Source organism: Nesoenas mayeri, assembly GCF_963082525.1.
Source record: "Nesoenas mayeri genome assembly, chromosome: 1".
Classification (NCBI taxonomy): domain Eukaryota; kingdom Metazoa; phylum Chordata; class Aves; order Columbiformes; family Columbidae; genus Nesoenas; species Nesoenas mayeri.
Genome location: NC_137541.1, coordinates 1,990,418 through 2,011,979, shown reverse-complemented (window position 1 = coordinate 2,011,979; position 21,562 = coordinate 1,990,418). Strand labels below are relative to the sequence as shown.

Here is a 21,562-nt window from a genome sequence, read left to right as displayed (position 1 = left end):
ATCACAAACGTGTAGGTGAGAAGATAGGCAGAAAGCAAAGAAAAAACATCCTGAGTTATTCCTGAGTGGAAGGTGAGACTTGGGAGCATTTCAGTGGTTCCTTGGGAGGCTTTGGAATCTCTCTGTACCTTCCAATTTCACGGAGAATATCTGCTGGTGAGCCAGGACACCAGCGTCCTAGGCTCTGCTTGTAGACACACTTTTCCATTTTCATATCGGTGATATCTTTGACTAGCTCACTGTTAAAAATCTAGCAATCTTAGAATCTGATGAAATACAACAAGGGCAAGTGTAGAGTCTTACATCTGGGTAGGAACAACCCCAGGTTCCAGTTTAAATTGGGGAACAACCTATTAGAGAGCAGTGTAGGGGAAATGGACCTGGGGGTCCTGGGGATGGCAGAGTGACCATGAGCCAGCACTGGGCCCTTGTGGCCAGGAAGCCAATGGGACCTGGGGTGGGTTAGAAGGGGGTGGTCAGTAGGTCAGAGAGGTTCTCCTGCCCCTCTGCTCTGCCCTGGGGAGACCACACCTGGAATCTTGTGTCCAGTTGTGGCCCCTCAGTTCCAGCAGGACAGGGAACTGCTGGAGAGAGTCCAGCGCAGCCACCAAGATGCTGGAGGGAGTGGAGCATCTCCCGTGTGAGGAAAGGCTGAGGGAGCTGGGGCTCTGGAGCTGGACAAGAGGAGACTCAGGGGTGACCTCATTCATGTTTACAAATATCTAAAGGGTGAGTGTCAGGAGGATGGAGCCAGGCTCTTCTCGGTGACAACCAATGATAGGACAAGGGGTAATGGGTGCAAACTGGAACACAAGAGGTTCTACTTAAATTTGAGAAGAAACTTCTTCTCAGTGAGGGTGGCAGAGCCTGGCCCAGGCTGCCCAGGGGGGTTGTGGAGTCTCCTTCTCTGCAGACATTCCAACCTGCCTGGACACCTTCCTGTGTAACCTCATCTGGGTGTTCCTGCTCCATGGGGGGATTGCACTGGATGAGCTTTCTGGGTCCCTTCCAACCTCTGACATTCTGGGATTCTGTGCGATGTCCAGATTTTAGGGTATCAGATATTAGCAGGGGAGCTGTTCTTTTTAAGAGTCATCTTGCAAATCAGACTGACTTAAGCTATGCTAGAAATAAAATGCATTAAAACCAGGAACAGCTGCTTGTGATTTTTTTTCTTCTTCAGTTGCCTCTTTGCTCAGCATCAGGATATTTTGCAGAATAGGAGCAGGGCAGAGCGAAAACTATCAGCGCTGGTAGGTTTAGTCTGTGTGCAACATGAGCTGTCTGGCTCTCAGAGAAAGGAGAAGCTGCTGAGAGCAGCATCTTGCCAAGTTTCGCTTTCCTTTATGGTCTCCGGTGCTTTTTGACATAACAGCCAGGAAATATCTGTCTGTTTATCTCTTAAAGGCATCGGTCTGTCTTGTACTTTGGGAGCAGCTTCTTAGAGGCTTGGCGTTGTGACCTTAGAATCATAGAATCGTTTTGGTTGGAAGAGACCCTCAAGATCATCAAATTCAGCCATTAACCCAGCCCTGGCACTGCCCCATGTCCCTGAGAACCTCATCTCTGTCTGTTCAACCCTCCAGGGCTGGTGACTCCAGCACTGCCCTGGGCAGCCTGTTCCAATGCCCCACAGCCCTTTGGGGAAGGAATTGTTCCCAAGATCCAACCTCAACCTCCTTCTCCAGCCCCTTCCCCAGCTCCGTTCCCTTCTCTCCACTCGCTCCAGCACCTCAAGGCCTTTCTTGCCCCCAGGATTGGCAGTTTGTCCTCCCCAGGTCCCAGCACAGGGACGGTCACTGCCCTGGGCCTGCTGGCCACACCAGTGCTGGTACCAGCCAGGATGCTGGTGGCCTCTTGGCCACCCGTGCACATGCTGGCTCATGTTCAGCCACTGTCACCAGCACCTTCTCATGGTGCAGAGCAATAGTTAAACCCTGAAGCTTTTTTCAAATCTTAGTGTGCTTCTCTTTTACCGGGTTAAGAACAATAAATACCCACTGGGAGCCCAACCTCAGTCTGACGCACACCAACAACTCAAGTCTCACATTTTGTTTCCTTCCTATTTCTGTTTCTTTGGCTAGTGGAAATTCCTCCCATGAAGTTAGTTCTGCAGCTGTGTTCCTGTTTTAATACAGGTCTGTGGCATTAGGTAGCTAAGGATTGTTGATCTGAGAGATTGCTATGCAGATCATATCATAGAATCACAGAACCCCAGGTTGGAAGGGACCTCAAGGATCGTCTGATCCAACTTTTCTTGGCACAAGCCCGGTCTAGACAAGCTGGCCCAGCACCCTGTCCAGCTGAACCTGAAACGTGGCCAATGTTGGGGAATCCACCGCTTCCCTGGGGAAATTATTCCAATGGCCGATTGTTCTCATAGTGAAAAATTATCCTCTTGTGTCCAATTAGAATCTCCCCAGGAGTAACTTGTACCCATATATTTTCTAGAAGCTAGCAGAGATTTCAGATATACATTGACAGTGCCCAGATTACGTGGACAGTGCAAAGAGATGAATGTCCTTCTGCTGACTTCTATAGGTTACCAGAGAAGCAACATGAAGCAGAACAGCTCACCTGTAGTAAGCTCATAAGTCTGTGAGGAACCTGGTGGAAATAACTACCACCTTATACAACCTCTGGTCTCCTTGGTAGCTCAGGAGCAGCGCACTTTGTTCTTGTTTCTGTTGACTTCACTCATGTTCTTCCTCTTTCTGCAGGCCAAGGGCAGCAGAAGAACATCACCGATTACTTCAGGATCTCTCAGACACAACGAGTAAGTGCCAGTGCGACAAATAACAGTAAAATCAAAGAAGAGCTACCAGATCCCATCTTCACTGGACATGATGATTCATTCAGCAGCATCTCCACTGTGTCAGAGATCAGTGGTGGTTCCTCCTTTCCGGACGATGAAGACTTTGTAACAACTCCCAGGAAAAGATCCAGAAAACGACCTCTGTCCACTGCAGCCGTTCTCAAGCCAGAACACGACTTGTGGGGTGAGCCTGAGGAGAAGACAACAGTTCTTCATCCAGAACACAGCCAAATCAGGCAGGAACTTGATGATATGGACATTGAACCGGTCCCTGATAAACACTACGGACTCCTGGGGACTCGGAACTGGGAAGCGCCTCAGGGAAGTATTGACCAGCTGCCAGTTGAAGTCCTGAGGAACATCTTTGCTTTCCTACCAGTGACTGATCTGTATCAGAACCTGAGCCTGGTGTGTCATAGCTGGAGGGAAATAGTCACAGATCCAAGGGTAAGGGTTGGTGTAGTATCGATTTGAGCCCGTCCTGTCTCCTGCTGCTCTGTTCTCAGTCTTGTTGCTGCATTTATTCCTGTATCTGTCTCTCTTTAAATCCCTTTTTTGTTCCCTGATGCCCACATCCTATCTTACGATGTCTTTTGCCTTTTTTGTGGTCTTCAGGAGCACAGTGGCACCTTGAGATGCCAACCTTTATCAGGAGATCAATATTGGGGTAATTTCCCTTGATGCATTCTTCATATACATCTAAAGAATCACAGAATCGCAGAATCATTTGGGTTGGAAAAGACCCTCAAGACCATCAAGTCCAACCATAACCTAACTCTGCCACCAAGCCATGTCCCTGAGAACTTCATCTCTGCATCTGTTCATACCCCTCTCAGAGCAGATCTGTGCAATAGTGCAGAAAACATCCTGATTCCTATAATGCTTTGTTGTTGGAAACAGAACCAGCATCACCCTGTTCCCATCATTCTAGAAAAAAACAGCCTTTTATAGACACCTGCTGGCTATGAGGAAGAAGTTTTTCTCTCTTTCCTCTATTACCTCTTTCCTTCCCCACCTCATGCTGGGTACCTGTTTCCATCAAGCTACAGGGACTTTTTGAACCCCGAGTCTTCTTCAAAAATCACATTGATTAGCTTACTGCCAGAAGAAACCTATTTTTTCCAGTCCTCTGAGATGAAAGATGATGATTTGTGCTTCCCATTCTAGTTCATTCCTTGGAAAAAGCTGTACCATCACTACCTGATGAAGGAGAACATGGCCTTGAACAGAGTCGAACAGATCATGCAGAGTTTTGCCATAACAAAGGAGCAAAGACCTGTGTTGGGGCTGATCAGGTGAGTCGTCTTCATCACTTGACTTTGTACGTGTAGATCCTCAGACCTTCCTTGCTTTGGGTTTTTAATGCTGGGAATTGTCAGGAGAAAAATAGGTTTTTCTTCTAAAGTGTTGTGAGATGTAGAGGATGATGAGGAAAGAACAGTTCAAAGCACTAGCAGCTCTAGAAATAGGTAAAAAACCCTTCTTTATTGTATTGGGAGAACATGATTATAGAATCATAGAACAGATTGGGTTGAGGGAACCTCCCAAGCTCATCCAGCCCAACCCCTGCCATGAGCAGGTACATCTTCACCCAGATCAGGTTGAAGAAGTTGAGGTGGGTTAAGTTGGGTCAAGGAGGTTGAAGAGGTTGAGGTTGAGTGTGAGAGGTTGAGTTGAAGAGGTTGAGGTTGGGTTTGTAGAATCTTGGAAGGGTTTGGGTTGAAGGAACCTTCAAAGCTCATCCAGTTCCCCCCATGCTATGAGCAGGGACATCTTCACCAGCTCAGGTTGCTCAGAGCCCCGTCCAGCCTGGCCTGGGATGTCTCCAGGGACAGGGCGTTACTTGGAGAATAAACTCACCTAATAAGGCTTGTTCTTTTGCAAATGCTGCTGTTCCCATTCTGCACAGGTGCGTGTCTGCCATACCCACCAGGTGGAACGTGGATACCGGGGCGGTTCTCCGGTGTTTGAAGAGTCATCACCTCTTCTCAAAGGCTGAAGTCTGCGTCACCAACAAACTGCCGCATTTACAGAGCGGGACGGGAGTAGGTTTAACAGTTATTAACTAGTTTATTTAACGGGTTTAACAACTGCTGGTGTTTTGAGGTCATGTCTGCCCTCCTGCATCTAAAGGTTTTCCCTTTGGGGTGTTGTTTGGTACTGGCCAGGTTGACTGAAGAGAATTTAACTCTTCGTCACGGCATAAGTGTTTTTTTCAGTGTTGACGCAGGATCTTCTGGCTCTTAAAGGCTTAAAGCTCTTTGCTCACTCTTTCTTTTCGTTGTCTTTACCAGCCTGAGAACATGTGGGCCATAATTGCAGTCATGGTGCTTTTTTCCGATGGCGTCAGTGACATCCAAAAGCTGATGGCGTGTCTGCAGAGACCCTCCTCTACCCTCTGCGTTGTGGAGGTGACGGAGACGCTTTACTGCATCGCCACATTGCTGCACGCGATGAGAGACAGGAACATCGCGATCACCAACAGGTTAGGAGTGGGGAGATGTTTCCTGCTGCCTCTTTCTAGGCATGGCAGTATGTAATATATATTTTAGACGCCTCACAAGAAAGATCTTGTGGTGCTGGAGCGAGTTGAGAGAAGGGAACGGAGCTGGGGAAGGGGCTGAAGCACAAGTGTGATGGGAGTGGCTGAGGGACCTGGGGGGTTCAGCTGGAGAACAGGAGCTGAGGGGAGACAGGGACACAAAGAAACGGCCTCAAGTTGCGCCCGGGGAAGTTGAGGTTGGATGTGGGGAACAATTTCTTCCCCAAAGGGCTGTGGGGCATTGGAACAGGCTGCCCAGGGCAGTGCTGGAGTCACCATCCCTGGAGGGGTTGAACAGATGTGCAGATGAGGTTCTCAGGGACATGGGTGGACTTGGTAGTGTTGGGCTAACACTTGGGCTCAATGATCTTAATAATCTTTTCCAACCTAAATGATTCTACGATTCCATATGCCGTGGCTATATATTCATGAGCAATTCTGTTCCTTTGGTTAGGGTTCTTCAGTTCCTCACTGTGTGTAGGGACAGTGTGCACATCCTTGTGTTTTTGCAGGATCTTTCCGGAGCGTTGCCTTTCGATTCTCTTTAATTCCTAGACGGTTTCACAGTGTGCTTGTATTTCAGGAGATTGTGTTCAAGGAAATTTCTTTTTCAGAAACAAAAGGAGGTTTTAGTGCAACTGTAGAAACTTCCTGTTTAGAAATAGATACACATCAGCTAAAACAATCTAATGCAGTTATTACCTGAACTCAATTAGCCCTTAAATCGTACTACAAATCCCATGGACACCCATCGCATGTGTGTAGCGATCTCTCTTGCACCTTTTATTCACAGAGGTGCCTGGTAATGCAGGTAAGAACCCACAGAATTTCTTCAGAATTGTGGTGAGCATGAGATGAGGATTAAGGACGCGTGTAAATCCTTCTCATGAGCAGACTAGCAAGGAAATGCACTGGAAAAGGAATCTATAGCCAGAAAGAAGGTGGTTCTGTAAGCTGCATACGGGAGGTTGTTTGTCCTCTGCTCGCTCAACCATGGGCCTTGTGCTCAGATCACCAACCAGGGAAATCAGGATCCTTGTTTGGCCTGTTAGTGATTGATAATTGCTGGCTAAGGTCATTAATTTAAACAAACTCCTCCTGAAAACAGAGGGTGTCGCTCAGTAGCAATAAGAACCTGTGGACAAAGTCGCCCCTGTCTCATCTCCATCTCCTTGAACAATCTAGACTAGAAGAAATAAAAACTACCTTGTCTCTTGTGCTGTTATCTCTTCAAACCACACAAGGTTTGTGATTTAGGGTATAAAAAGAGGAAACGTGTCCTCAAGGAACCGTCTGGTACCTCTTTGCAACTCCTACGAGTAACTAATGAGTCCAAGCACATGGGTCACCTAATGTAAGATGCAAAGTCTGTCTTGGAGTGTGGCCCAGGGTGACAAATGTTTGGTCACAGGAACAAAACTGCACTAAAAGAGGTAAAACCACGGTGGTGTTAACCCTGATGTACAATAGAGGTTAATTTTAAACCAGCTGTTGCTGGCATAATTGAAGCCAAAGAACTTTAATGACTGTGCTCCTCTCTTTGTGTCAACAAATCACAATGAAGTATTGTCAGGGCTAGCACAGTTCTATGAAATGGTCATAAAATTGGTGAAACTGGTTCATTTTAGAGACCTAAATTAGCCTAAAATCTCTCTCAGGCTAATAATGTTGCTAATAGTGGTTCAGGAGAGGAAAAGGATCCCATGGACTCTGATCCCAGGTCATGTTTGTGTGGCACACCCTGAAACACAAACCAGCCAGGAGAGAAAATCCACAGGGCTGTCCTCACGGTGCCTTTGCAGTCACTTGTCAAGGCAGAAATAACTTCTCTTTAAAGTATTAATATCATCTCGTGCAACTCCCTGAACACTTAAGGCTTTGTGCATCGTCCTGCTGGAAGCATTCAAGGCATTGGCAGGTGGCTGCAGATGTTTAATTTGTTATTGATGCTTTCCGAATGATAGTTTCTCTTTTGTCTTTTCTCCCAGGATCCATTACAATATTTTCTACTGTTTGTATCAGATGGAAAATGCTTCTGTAACTGTGCAGACAGTTGAAGAAGCAGCAGCGGGATCACGCTGCAGGCAAGACTTGTGGTCCAGGTAATTCTATTTATGTGATCCAAGCAATGAATCTAAATACGCAGGGTCCTGGTGGAGCACTGGACCTTGGCAGGGGCTGGTTGGCAAGACTCTCACATTCATAAACATTAGTGCAAAACCTTAATCCGTTCCTTCATAGAATAATTTGGGTTAGAAGGGACCTTCAAAGTTCGTCTAGTCCTTGCCATCTTCTGCCTGAATTCTCGGAGAAAAACCAGAATCAGGCCTTAAATCTGTAAAAATTGAATTACTAACTGAATTTAAAAGTCATCATGCACTGATGGGTCTGTGTTTTGGCACAAAACTGTTCTAACCGCTCCAGTGTGACGGCTGCTGAAATTGTGCAGAGCACAAGTCATCCCAAGAATACCTTCCCAAATCACCACTCTCCCTATGGATAAAAAGCTCTGTAGCACAAATCATCATAGAATCATAGGATATGATAATGTGGCCGTTCATTTATGAACGCTGCTTTCTGTGCACAGGAGAAAACGAGATACCAGCCGCAGGATATTGATTTGGCTCCTGTTTTCTAGATCTTCTCAGATAACTGTTATATACTCACTATTATATATATATGACTGTTATAAATTAGCGTTGGTTGGTAGTTTGATGCCTAGAAAGGAAGGATAAGAAGGAATTAAGTGGTCTATGGAGATCTAGGCTTGGATCCCCTTCTGCAGCAGTTACCCTGGGTTGAGTTATTGAATTTCTTTATCCTTACCTATGGAAGGGCAGTAGTGTTGCTTTCATCCATCACAGCGGTCTAGCAAAGATAAATCCAATAAAATAACCGATTATCCGAGGTGCAACAGTGGGAGAGGTTATAATAAATCAAAGGTAAAGAGGTGTTGGGTTTTAGTGCTTCTTGTTTTCTCATCCTTTTCATTCTACCCCTCAATTTGAAGTCTTTTTCTAAGCAGATGCTGCTTGTTCAGTAAAAAGTGTGTCTAACCGCCGGCTGTGAAATGTTGAGGATGTTTAAATGAGGTTTTCCACCCTTACGCTGGAATCGGGGAGGACTCTGCCCTAAGAAATGGTTCACGCTGATGGCTGATTACAGGTTTCAGACCTTTATGAATAAAACAATTTCTCTCCAGCCGAAAGCGCTGAATCCCTCTCTTGATGTTAATCAAAGCTCTTAGCTCCCCGGAGAGACAGGGATAATTAATCCGTCCTACATGCTGAGAAATCAGAGAGTAATTGAAGGTGTGTGCTCTCAAAAGCAACAAAACACCCCAAAACCAAATCGCTCTTTGTTCTCAATAAGCCTGAGGAGCCGGGATGCCGAATTTATGTTTAAAACAAGGCATGGACCCTTGAAAAGATCTTTTCCTATGTAACCTTCCCCAAGGTTTCCTCTTTATTTTTGCTATCTCCAATTTGATTCCCCGCTTTTCTCATTTGCACAATAACCAAGTTGCTCTAGTGCCACCTTCCCACTTGTGGGACGGGATAAATAATTCCTGGGTTTCCTTCTGCTTTTAGTTGTTGTGTTTGTTTTATATGGGAGGATTTATTTTCTTAATTCCTTTTGCTTTCTTTTCTATTTTTAGTGTCTGTCCTGAAGTAAAACTGACCCATGAACAGCAAAGGATTCTGAATCACAAAATTGAGCAGGGTCAAGTAGTGAAAATCATGGCATTTGCGGGTAAGAGCCAAAAATTATGTTGTAGGAATAAACGCATAACCTTTAATTCTGCTTCTTCCCTCCCTGCTTCTTCTATCCAAGGAACTGTGTGGATGCCAGGGGGATCAACCTTACTTTTAATTAATATTAAAAAAACAGAGTGAATTTTTGCAGAGAAATAGGGATGGGAAACCCACCATACAAGGTGGGTAAATGGCATATTTGGACAAGATACTGAAACTGAGTGTTTAGGTGCTTTTAATGGTTGCCCAGAGCAGCTTGTCAGAGAACCCAGCAGAGAAGAAGTGACTCTCTCCATGTGTTGAGTAGTCACTGAGCCTGTTTCATGGTGGTTTTGTCCACAGACCACTAGACGGAGTCACTCTTACTGTTTAGATTCAGCATCTCTAAGAGCAACATAAGCCGAGGAATCTTCCGCACTCACGCGCTGTTTTGAGAAGGGGAATAACATAAAATCAAGGGAGCCTGTTGAAAGAAAAAGTAAATAATCTCTTCCTACCTGTGGAGAGTTTCCTTTAAAGGCACCAAACAGGGCGCTCAAAGCTAATTATAGAGTCACAGAATGGTTTGGGTTGGAGGGACCTTCAAAGCTCCCCCAGTTCCCCCCCTGCCATGAGCAGGGACATCTTCAGCAGCTCAGGTTGCTCAGAGCCCCGTCCAGCCTGGCCTGGGATGTCTCCAGGGATGGTTCATCCACCACCTCTCTGGCCAACCTGGGCCAGGCTCTCACCACCCTCAGGGCCAACATTTTCTCCTGAATCTCCCTCCTTTAGTTTAAAACCATCACCCCTTGTCCTATCGCAACAGGCCCTGCTCAAAAGTCTGTCCCCATCTTTCTTATGGGCCCCTTTTAAGCACTGAAAGGCCACAATAAGGTCTCCTTGGGGCTCCTGTTCTCCAGCTGAACACCCCAACTCTTTCAGCCTGTCCCCAGCAGAGCTGTTCCAGCCTCAGATCATTCCTGTGGCTCCTCTGGCCCCTCTCTAGCAGGTCAATACTGTCTCTGCCAGAACAGACTTGCAAAAGGACATGTACAGCTGAGCACCACGGTGCAGAAGCCACAAATAGTTGATTTCTTATGTCTATACAAAGTCACTGTGTACAAATGACAAAACCAGGAATGTTCATGAGCTTTGGCAGGTAATCTCTAACCACAACTAAGCAGGGCAGAAAAATAGCTTGAGGAACTGCTGCCAAAAAGCATAAGTCTCATAATCTCTCCTCAAACATGTGGATGAGGGTGTTGCCCAAAGCATCTGTTGGCGTAAAGGATATCCTAGAGTGAACAATGTGGTGTCAGGAAAGCTAAATGTGTTTCTACATCTATGTTCCTCGTAGAAGGTCTTGGAAAGGGGCAGCTTCAGGATCGTTCTCTGTAGGGGCTCCACTGGATATTCAATCTCACATTCACGTGGGAAAGGTTGAGGATGAAATATGTATTCATATAATTGTTTTGGTTGGAAAAGACATTTAAGATCATCGAGTCCAGCCATTAACCCACTCTTGGCACTGCCCCATGTCCCTGAGAACCTCATGTCCGTCTGTCCAACCCTCCAGGGATGGTGACTCCAGCACTGCCCTGGGCAGCCTGTTCCAATGCCCCACAGCCCTTTGGGGAACAAATTGTTCCTCAGATCCAACCTCAGCTTCCCCTGGAACAACGTGAGGATGTTTCCTCTCATCCTATGACTTGTTGGTACTGTTCATTTCATGATCTACATCACGCAAAAGATATAAAAGAACTCAGGGGTGAAGTAGCTGAACCAGTAACTGTGTGTGGAAGCTGCCGTGGCCGTGGAGTTTTACAGGGAGACGTGGGAGCAATCTGCCAACAAGCCTGATATTTGTCCCAGGAAACATGGTCAAAGATGCTCATGATCCTCATGGCTGAATAGTTAATTAAAAGCTAGAAAGCAAAAGTAGGAGCAGATGGTCAGTTTTCTGGGGGTGTTGATCTCTTTTCTCAAGTAACAAGAGATAGGATGAGCAGAAATGGCCTCAAGTTGCGCCAGGGGAGGTTGAGGTTGGATATTGGGAACAATTTCTTCCCCAAAGGGCTGTGGGGCATTGGAACAGGCTGCCCAGGGCAGTGCTGGAGTCACCATCCCTGGGGGGTTGGACAGACAGAGATGAGGTTCTCAGGGACATGGGGTAGTGCCAGGGATGGGTTGGACTCCATGATCTTGAGGGTCTTTTCCAACCAAACCAATTCTATGATTCTGCACGGAGAGTGGAGAGTCCTGCAGAGACCTGTGCTGGGACCTGCTCTGTGCAACATCCACGAGTCCTCCAGAAGGAGTGTGAACAGCAAGGTGACCAAGTTTACTGACACTGTCATCACTGAGGGTACAAAAAGAGATGAAGAAGAAAACGTGTGGAGGTTTCTGTTGTCACTGGAACCCCATGAGTGAAGCAACTTTGCCATGCAGTGTGGGCAGGGGAGTAAAGAGCAGCATTAGTGGGAGAACTCACAAGGAAACGAGCTCATGAATCATTCAAAAGAGCAATTTTAACATTTCATTTACCGAGCTGTCCTTCAAGAGAACCAGCACCTTCACATATACTCAGACTTCTAGAATACCTGGTGATAAAAAGATGATTTTTAAAAGCTTCTTGGCTGCAGACTGTAATTTTTCAAAGCCACTTTGCTCCACAGCTTCTCATTTCAGTGGAGTCGGTGAATAAATTCCCATTAGCTGAGAATAATCCTGCTGTGCAGTTGGGACAGCAGGAGAGGGAAGGTGAAACCAATGAGAAATACGTGGATTCATTCATTCCTGACTCTAGATGCTTGATTTTCTTTTGTACTTTCTTCTGTTGTCCAGGTACAGGAAAAACCACCACCTTGGTGAAGTACGCGGAGAAGTTTCCTGACCTGAACTTCCTTTATGTGACATTTAACAAAGCTGCCGCGGATCGAGGAAGAAGCGTCTTCCCCAGAAACGTCACCTGCAAGACTTTCCATTCGTTGGCGTTTGGAAGCGTCGGCAAACTGTGAGTGGTGATTTTTAGATTCCTTCACTGAAAACCAGTGGAGTGGGGGGAAAAAAACAGCAGGAAAGGAAGGTTTGGTTTGAAAATAAACCTCCAGGACTTAAAGAAGCAAAAATAATAGGGGACGTGATTTTTTTGACCTGCTTTCAAGCCCAGTTGTGATTGGTGGTTTCTGAATTCTCTCAGATTGGATGGGTGAGTGATTTTAGCATCCGCCTGAGCATCGTTGCCTTGGGGTGGCATAGACTGTGCTGACATACACCCTCATTTGGGGGGCTTTTCATCTTTCCTATGTTTGTAGCCAAGGAGATAAAAAGCCCCTGAAAATGGCTTTTTCACATTTCCCATTTACACTTCAGTGGTACAACCACTCTAAATGTTGCTTTTCCTTAGCAGAGGAGGGGTTTTCTTGACCTGAATTGTTCCAATGATACTGTTCTTGGCACCACCACCAATTATCTTGATACATCTACGCTGCAGACAGAAGGGATAATGAGCCACGACCTGGAAAAACAGGAAAATGCTCTTAGCTGGCTCTGAAAACAATCTGTAATTGCAGGGGTGAACGTTGGGAATATCTCTCTGGCTCAACTTTTCACCTATAAAATCTATAAAATGAACAAGTTTGTGCTTTAATCTGCAGATTCGAACGATAATTCCATGACTGGATCAAAGTGGGGTGTATGAAACAAGAGTCTTAGTGTGCAAGAGAGGGAAAAGCGAGCTTGCTTTTCCAGTAAACTTTTCATGGGTGTTTCAATACCTCTCTTATATTTTTTGTCATCTATGGCACAGCTATAAAGAAAAAGGCAAACTGAACTTCTCCAAGCTGTCAGTTTATTCCGTGAGTTTCCTTCTGCGGAACCGTGAAGGCCAATCTCTGTTTGTAAGAGGCAAAACAGTCTCGCAGACCCTTGAGAACTTTTTTGCATCTTCAGATGAAGAGATTTGGGAAGAGCACACTCCTATTTGGTTCAAAAATACTCACGGCGAGACAAAACTTGTCAGTCCAGAGGAAAAGAAAGTGAGTATCTGAGATAAGCAAGACTTGGGCTGCGAGATCCCGAAGGGGCCGTAGTTATTTCTTAGAGTTCATGGTTATTTGTGCTTCAGCTGTTACGAACTGACCGTCAAAATGTCTTTGTCTTCCTGTGGTGACGAATCCAGCAGAACTGAGGTTTGTTTGTTCTCCGTGTTCGCACAGCTGGTTTCCAGAGAGGAGTTTATCGCTCTCTCTTCTTGGTTCAGATGTTTCTTCCCTGCAAAGAGAAGAGAGAAAACACTGCAAATATTTATATCAACGCCTGAACGGCGTTGCGATATTACATATAAAGCCAATAAACCTTTTTTGGTAGTCAAGCCCAAATATTCTCATTTAAAGAACAAACAGCAACACTGAAAAGGCAGCGCTGACATTGCAAACAACGCGGGCCGAGGTTGTGCAGAAAATCAGCTTTTCTGCTCCGTAATCATCACATATGATCAGATCTAGTCCGGCTAAGCAAAAATCCAATTTGCAAGGCATTATTTCTAGACAGTCCTAAAATATGAAATACCTTTAAGCACTTTGCAAGCTATCCAGAGAAGCCAAAATAAACACCAAATCTGTGTTAATATGCAGAAGTTGGGAGGTATTGTATTCCTCTGTCCTATCATTGGGCCAAATACATACTATTTGCAGGGGGCTGCGTTTGGAAAGACAATGTTGAGGAGATGAAGTTGGTGGTGGTGACACAGAGTAGAAGTTGAAGGAGATGGGCGTTGGAGGAACCTTCCAAGATTTGCTGTACATGGACTGTTTTCCTTCTCAAATCGATCTACCCATACCCTTCTGGTTTCTCCTTCTAGATCAACGTGGAAGAGGCCAAAGAGATCTGGTACAACATGAAGAAACTGGATGGAGACGTCGAGAGGAAATACAAGATGACTTGTGATGGTGAGAGAGTACAGGTGGCAAATACCCTTCAGATAAAGAGCAGTAGTAGAAAACCGAACGGATTTGTGTCTTTGTGTATGAGGAATGAGCATCAAATAGTACAAAATTCCCATTTTCCTGCCACTACCTGTGCAGATATGTTGCGATATTACATATAAAGATGATAAACATTTCTTGTAGTCATTGTGATACGCAGAGACAAACGCAGAAAGTGGCTCGTACTGGAGAAAAGCTTCTTCCTTGTGATTTTTCTCTGTGCATTAGGAGCTCTGGAGTGGTGGGTGCAGCTGCCTTCCTCCAGCGCAGTCAGTTTGGCTTGGTTTTTATCCTTCATGCTACAACCAAGGGAGACAGAGCAACACCTGGGAGCGAGAGAGATTTTTGTGACCCCTCCAAATGTCACGCAAATTTTGAGCAAGAAGTAGGACCAGAAACACTTTATTTAAAAAAAAAAATGAGCTTGTTTTAAAGATCATGGTGTTTTATGACAATAAAATGACCCTTTCCCTGACACGGCATGTTCTTTCTTTCAGGGTATTTGAAACTTTGGCAGCTCAGCAAGCCTCAGCTCACGGGATATGATGCCATTTTTGTAGATGAAGCCCAGGACTGCACTCCAGGTGAGCACAAACACAGTTACCACCTTCCTAAGCACCTTCCAGAGAAGGTGTTTGGAGCACAATTTAATACATTTCTGCCTCTCAGCTGTAACATTATAACTAACCCTTGGCTTGGCTGCCAGATCTTTGCAAATTCAGGAGGGTAGATTGTAAGAGAGCTATTAATATTATTACTACAACAATCCACGTGCGTCAGCTTGAGGGCCAGCAGCTTTCAGTTGCTTTGGGCATCCAGACATGCCGTCCAGATCCTTTTGCTCTTGCTTTGCTGCTAACAGGGAAAAACAGAATCCCAGCATAGCCCAGGACGTGGTTTATTTGCAAGAGGGGCGAGACATTAAATGGTTGGGCTGTCAGAAGAGCAGAGCTGCACCATCCCACCCTTGTCTGGTGCTCACACCACCCTGGGCATTCCTGAGTCACGGAGCAGGAAGCTGTTGGCTTTTTTAGCTGTGGACACGGGGAGTAGCTCTCTGTTGCAAAGCAATTTGAGTTTATTCTGCAAAGGGATCTAAGTGCAGCGATCTGTGTGCTGAGGAGCAAAAGGAGCAGTGCAGAAGAAGGCCTGGGCTTTGCAGCAGATATTAAATGAGCTCAAAGGCTTCATCGGACCGTCTCGCATCTGTGCTCGCTGGAGACTTGGTCTTGCGGAGGTTTGGCTTTTGCAGCTCCATGCAATGCAGACATTCCTCTTCCAGCATGAATGAGCCTTGGACAAGCTTGGTCTGAGTGGGGATGAAGATGTTGTGCAGCTCCAGTCCAAGAAAAAATACCCTCAGATGAAAATAGCAGGAGGATGTTTGTAAAGGCAGTCAGCTGTGTGCGTCCCTTTGCTCCTCCCCAGCTTGCCTGCTGCTGTGTTGACCCCTTCTTTGTAGAATCATAGAATATTTAGGGTTGAAGGGACCTTCAAAGCTCACCCAGTGCCCCCTCTGCCATGAGCAGGGACATCTTCAGCAGCTCAGGTTGCTCAGAGCCCCGTCCGGCCTGGCCTGGGATGTCTCCAGGGATGGTTCATCCACCACCTCTCTGGCCAATCTGGGCCAGGCTCTCACCACCCTCAGGGCCAACAATTTTTTCCTCATGTCCAGCCTGAATCTCCCTCCTTTAGTTTAAAACCATCAGCCCTTGCCTCTCTACAGTTCTAGAATTCATTCCTGGTTTATGAGCAGGCTCCCCCTTAATGCTCCACTGTTTTCCTGCAGCCATCGTGGATGTTGTGCTGTCACAGAGATGCGGGATCATCCTTGTAGGAGACCCTCACCAGCAGATTTATACCTTCCGCGGTGCTGTCAATACCCTCTACTCGGTGCCTCACACCCATGTCTATTACCTCACCCAGGTAAGATGAGGGTTTGCTGCTGTCCTTGCTCAGACAGATCCCTAATGCAACGAAAATGTTTCACATCCTTCTTTAGAAGGCCGGACTTCTTGAGTTTGGCACATGGAGTGTTTGCATTGCCTGGATTAGTGGCACATTTTGCTTTTCACCCTCCGCACTGCTCCTTTGTGCCTCTTAGTGGGGTGATCCCACCTTTAGGAAAGTTGTGTGGCTTGAAAAATGGGTACTGTGGTACAGACTACAGACTTAAATATGTACCTTAATTAGAGAAGACTCATAGAATCATTTTGGTTGGAAAAGACCCTCAAGATCATCAGTTCCAACCATTAACCCACCACTGGCACTACCCCGTGTCCCTGAGAACCTCATGTCTGTCTGTTCAACCCTCCAGGGATGGTGACTCCAGCACTGCCCTGGGCAGCCTGTTCCAATGCCCCACAGCCCTTTGGGGAAGGAATTGTTTCCCAGATCCAACCTCAACCTCCTTCTCCAGCCCCTCACCAGCTCCGTTCCCTTCTATCAAATCGCTCCAGCACCTCAAGGCCTTTCTTGGCGTGAGGGGCCCAAGGACACATTTGGTGACTCATGGTCACGCTGTTGTCAGCCAGAACTCCCAAGTCCTCCTTCCTTCCTTGTCATTCTCTTTCGTTCTGAAGGCTCGTGGGGACCTGGGGTGATGTTGCTTTTGCAGTGTTACAGATGTGGCATAGAATCACAGAATCATTTTGGTTGGAAGAGACCCTTGAGATCATCGAGTACAACCATTAACCCACCCCTGGCACTGCCCCATGTCCTGAGAACCTCATCTTCGTTTGTCCAACCCTCCAGGGATGGTGACTCCAGCACTGCCCTGGGCAGCCTGTTCCAATGCCCCACAGCCCTTTGGGGAAGAAATTGTTCCCACATCCAACCTCAACCTCCCCTGGGCAACTTGAGGCCGTTTCCTCTGCTCCTGGCCCTTGTTCCTGGGGAGCAGAGCCCGACTCCCCTGGCTCCAAGCTCCTTTCAGGCAGTTCAGAGATCAGAAGGTCTCCCCTCAGCTCCTGTTCTCCAGCTGAACCCCCCAGGTCCCTCAGCCGCTCCATCACATTGTGCTCCAGCCCCTCACCAGCTCCGTTCCCTTCTCTCCACTCGCTCCAGCACCTCAAGGCCTTTCTTGGCGTGAGGGGCCCAGAACTGCCCCAGGATTGGCGGTTTGTCCTCCCCAGGTCCCAGCACAGAGACGGTCACTGCCCTGGGCCTGCTGGCCACCTGGGCCAGTGCTGGTCCCAGCCAGGATGCTGGTGGCCTCTTGGCCACCTGGGCACACGCTGGCTCATGTTCAGCCGCTGTCAACCAGTGCATCTTGTGAGAAGTCTTGGGACTGGCCTTGTATCACCTCGCTTGTGGAGGTTTCTCTTTGCTGATGGAGATGTCGTGCTCAGCCGAGCACCGTTGTTTTGTAATCACAGTGTTAGTGAAAACTGATGAGGGCTTTAACCTCACGGTGCTTTGACTCTTGGCCCCAGATCTACAGTTTAGGAAACTATGAGGAACAAACCTGGCCCATCACATCTCCAGCAGCACAGCCAAGTGAGGGACCTGGCTCGTTTCTCACCACCCTCCTGAAGGACAAATGCACCATGTCACATTAATTTACTGGGAAAGAGTCTTGGCAGTGGAGAGGCTGGAAATCACATTTACCCTCTATGATTGTCCCATTTCACAACACAGTTCCTATCACATCGCATCTAAGAGTGACCAGGGTTTCTAAGAGTAGTTTGGGGGGATTTGGGTGCTTTTGCTAAGAGAAATGTTGTCCGGAAGGTTGGTGGGAATCATATAACTCCATATATAGTATTACTTCTGTGGGTTCTAACAAGTTCCTCTACTTTTCCTGCTGTTTTCATCCTTTTTCCATGTAGAGTTTCAGATTTGGTCCTGAAATAGCTTACGTTGGAGCAACCATTCTGGATGTCTGCAAGAAAATCAGGAATAAAACATTAGTGGGTGGAAACCAAGAAGGTAAGTCGTGCCGATGCACCACTTGGCTTGGTCAGCTCTGTTCAGTGACCAAGAGTCATGGAGCTACTGCTTAAGGAACAAAGTTTGTTATGCAGTATTATTAATAATCAGGATTAATTGTGATTTATGAAGATCTCTGCTTTTTAGATACCAGCTTTCAAACTGCCCTGGCTAACTGGGAATTTCTTCACACAGGCGATGTGAGAGGCAGAATGAAAGGGAAGATAACCATCCTATCCCGAAGCAATTTTAACGTCTTTGAGGATGCTGTGAGGCTTACGGAGAGAAAGAGAGACATTAAAATACACGTGATTGGGGTAAGGAGAAGTTGCCAACGAGTCCTTCACGTCCCAACCTCAAGCCCCTGAATTTTCAGACTCTTCAGAGAGATGAAACCAATGGTTGAAGCTGAAGGTGACCTTTGGAGTGTCCTGTGATGGGCTGTTTCCCGTCTCAATAAACCCAGGGAAAGTTGGTTCACCAGCATTGTTGTTGGGGGAAATTGGGATTTTCAGCAATGCTGAATGTTATCACCATTAGAGATCAACAGTTCTAAGATTCGCGCTGAATTTTCACCTGCAAAAAGCGCCCGTGTGTCTGAAGAAAGAGGGTGTGCGTATGTGCACATCTGCAGAAATTCCCGTGCTGGAATTGCAGGGAGGTTTTATTATAATAAGGCTCCACATTTCAAAAGCCTCAGGAGAATCATTAGTTTTCAAACTCTGAATCATCAATACCTATGGTTTCATTGCAGATGTTGTTACTCACCTAGAAATGTGAACACTAGGTTGTCCTAGTGCGGAATGTGTTTGAGGAAGAACCTGGTCTTTTGAATTTTAGGCTAATATTTTAATTTCTCTTTATTTTTCACTGGGAAACTGTATTATGATGGAATGAGTGTTTGAACTGTCCACCCAGTATTAAAACCTTGTCTGCCTTTGCATTTTGGAATAAGTCTAAGTTCAGACTGACTCTTCTTTTGATGGAACAAAACAAACTATATTTGGAAACAAGGCGCGAAATTACTTTCTGAAAGTAAAAATTGTCAGAGCAAAGCCCTTTGTGTTTCAGTTTACATAGAAAGTGAAGCATTTACAGTCGGTTTAGTGGGTTGATCTTTGTTGTAGTGAGCCATCACATCAGGAAAGAGGATAGATTTCCCACAAAACAATGTGCAATCAATAGACCAGCAGCATTTATGGCACAACAGACTTTAAAAGTTGGTGTTAGCCAAGTAATATGCAGCTATTCAAAGCTAAAATGACTCAAAAGGGGAGGTTTTGTTAGTGAAAGAGAAAACAACTTCCTTCTGCATCTTCAGCGTAGTTCCCTTATTCCCTCCCTCTTAACACCGATAACTGCCGGTCCCTGCTGCCTTATCTAGAAATTCTCAGCGCTTTTACTGCTGTGTATTAAGATAAATGGTTGTTTGTTTGTTTTAGGGCCTTCACCGTTTTGAACTGAGCAAAATTGATGATATTTGGAAACTCAGTCAAGCGGCGGATGAACGGAAAAAAGGTGAGTCCATCCTCCCCCTTCTCTCCCTGCGCGATCCCCCTTCGGCAGCTTGGATGGTTTAGTTTTTGCCGTGGTGATGGAAAATAAGAGGCTTCTTGGTGTTTCATTTTGTTTCCTCCTGCAGTTATCTGTCAAAAACTGACTTTTCAACAGTACTGGCATGGGCTGTGCTATTTTAGCTGCTTCACTGGCTGCTGTTAATACCAGAAATGCCAAAATTGTGGGGCCTGTGTCATGCAGTGCTCCCAGATTTCCGCTGCAACGCCTTGAGTGTTCAAGAGCCCAGTAAACTCATAGATAGAGATTTATTTTCCCTGTGTTTTCCAATTTGACTTCATTTTTCATTCGTCTTAGGCCTTTCCTGATTTGTTCTTGTTTTGTTTTAAACCTGGTGTGTTGACTCCTCTATCATGTTTTCTCTTCACTGGTGGGTATCATTTAGGAAATAAATCATAGAATCACAGAATAGTTTGGGTTGAAGGGACCTTCGAAGGTCACCCAGTGTCACCCCTGCCATGAGCAGGGACATCTTCACCAGCTCAGGTTGAGGAGGTTGAGGTGGGGTTGAAATTGGGTCAGGGAGGTTGAAGAGGTTGAGGTTGAGTGGTGGAAGTTGAGTTGAAGAGGTTGAGGTTGTGTTTGTAGAATCTTGGAAGGGTTTGGGTTGAAGGGACCTTCAAAACTCACCCAGTGCCCCCCCTGCCATGAGCAGGGACATCTTCACCAGCTCAGGTTGCTCGGAACCCTGTCCAGCCTGGCCTGGGATGTCTCCAGAGATGGCTCATCCACCACCTCTCTGGCCAACCTGGGCCAGGCTCTCACCACCCTCAGGGCCAACAATTTCTTCTTCATGTCCAGCCTGAATCTCCCTCCTTTAGTTTAAAACCATCACCCCTTGTCCTGTCACAACAGGCCCTGCTCAAAAATCTGTCCCATCTTTCTTATGGGCCCCTTTTAGTCCAGAATGGCCACAGTAAGGTCTCCCCGGAGCTTCTCTTCTCCATCTGAACACCCCAACTCTCTCAGCCTGTCCCCAGCAGAGCTGTTCCAGCCTCAGATCATTCCTGTGGCTCCTCTGGCCCCTCTCCAACAGGTCCATGTCCTCCCTCTTTTTGGGGCCCCAACATTGATTTAAAATCTCTTGGCAGCAGTATTGTTATATATTGGACACAGAGACAAACTTACTGAACTGCCAAGAGTGATTGATTATGTGGGTGTTGTTACTGGTTCTTTGGAAGGTGAAATATGAGGAAAACTCCTTCCCACCTGGGTAAAAATGTAGGTTGGAAGGGTGCTGGGGGTGTCTCTGCCCTGAGCTGCTGCTCCAGCCGCTCTGAAGTCACTTTAGATTCTTTTTGGGCTGCGCGGAGTCTTTTCCATTTCCAAATATCTCCGGGGACAGAGGTTGTGCGGATTTTCTGGGACACACGGTGAGCTCAGTGAATGTTTGCCAGCTGCTCTCCCTTGAACTTTGTCATCTTCTCTATCTTCATACTACACCCGTGCTGGATCTCAAAGTGAATCTGCTTTCTGAAACCACCCGTTCTGATGAGAGCATCGAGCTTTGATGTCATTTCGCATCAGTAAAGAGAAAATCCTGAGCGAAAACCACCCGTGACAGAGCAGGAATACATCCCAAGCCCCTGCATCCCACAGCAGCGCTCCATCCGCTGCCCACGCTTCCCTTCCCTAACGTTAATTCTTAAATTTGATTAGAATTTTAAAATGCAATTATATATATCTGTCAAACAACCTCGTCTGCTGCTTTCTTTTCAGCAAACCTTGTTATAAATGACTCCTTTATCAAAAAATGGGAAGAAACTAAAGGATTCGTTGGTTTAAAGGAATACGCAGAGCATATCGATGACAAAGACCTGCAAATGAAGATTGCGATAGTGGAGAAATACAGAGAGCGCATCCCCGAGCTGGTGCAGAGGATTAAGAGCAGACACGTCTTACAAGAAGCCTCAGCAGGTAAAACCAAGTTGTGTCTTTAGAGGATTAAGTTCAAGTCCTTTTTCAATTAATCTTCAGTGCT

At 46.3% G+C, this 21,562-nt stretch overlaps 1 protein-coding gene across 2 annotated transcripts in view; it reads left to right on the top strand.

Moving 5' to 3' along the window:
- Window positions 1-21,562, top strand: part of FBH1 (F-box DNA helicase 1) — a 38,656-nt gene that overhangs the window by 3,524 nt on the left and 13,570 nt on the right. For both annotated transcript variants that reach the window (XM_080348762.1, XM_080348761.1), the window contains exons 3-17: window positions 2,721-3,262; window positions 3,983-4,110; window positions 4,725-4,860; window positions 5,110-5,300; window positions 7,346-7,459; window positions 9,016-9,110; window positions 11,936-12,104; window positions 12,900-13,128; window positions 13,953-14,040; window positions 14,574-14,660; window positions 15,866-16,002; window positions 17,907-18,006; window positions 18,202-18,323; window positions 19,449-19,524; window positions 21,301-21,498. In XM_080348762.1, coding sequence (XP_080204888.1) covers window positions 2,721-3,262; window positions 3,983-4,110; window positions 4,725-4,860; window positions 5,110-5,300; window positions 7,346-7,459; window positions 9,016-9,110; window positions 11,936-12,104; window positions 12,900-13,128; window positions 13,953-14,040; window positions 14,574-14,660; window positions 15,866-16,002; window positions 17,907-18,006; window positions 18,202-18,323; window positions 19,449-19,524; window positions 21,301-21,498 — 2,412 coding nt within the window. The remainder of the gene's footprint in view (window positions 1-2,720; window positions 3,263-3,982; window positions 4,111-4,724; window positions 4,861-5,109; window positions 5,301-7,345; window positions 7,460-9,015; window positions 9,111-11,935; window positions 12,105-12,899; window positions 13,129-13,952; window positions 14,041-14,573; window positions 14,661-15,865; window positions 16,003-17,906; window positions 18,007-18,201; window positions 18,324-19,448; window positions 19,525-21,300; window positions 21,499-21,562) is intronic.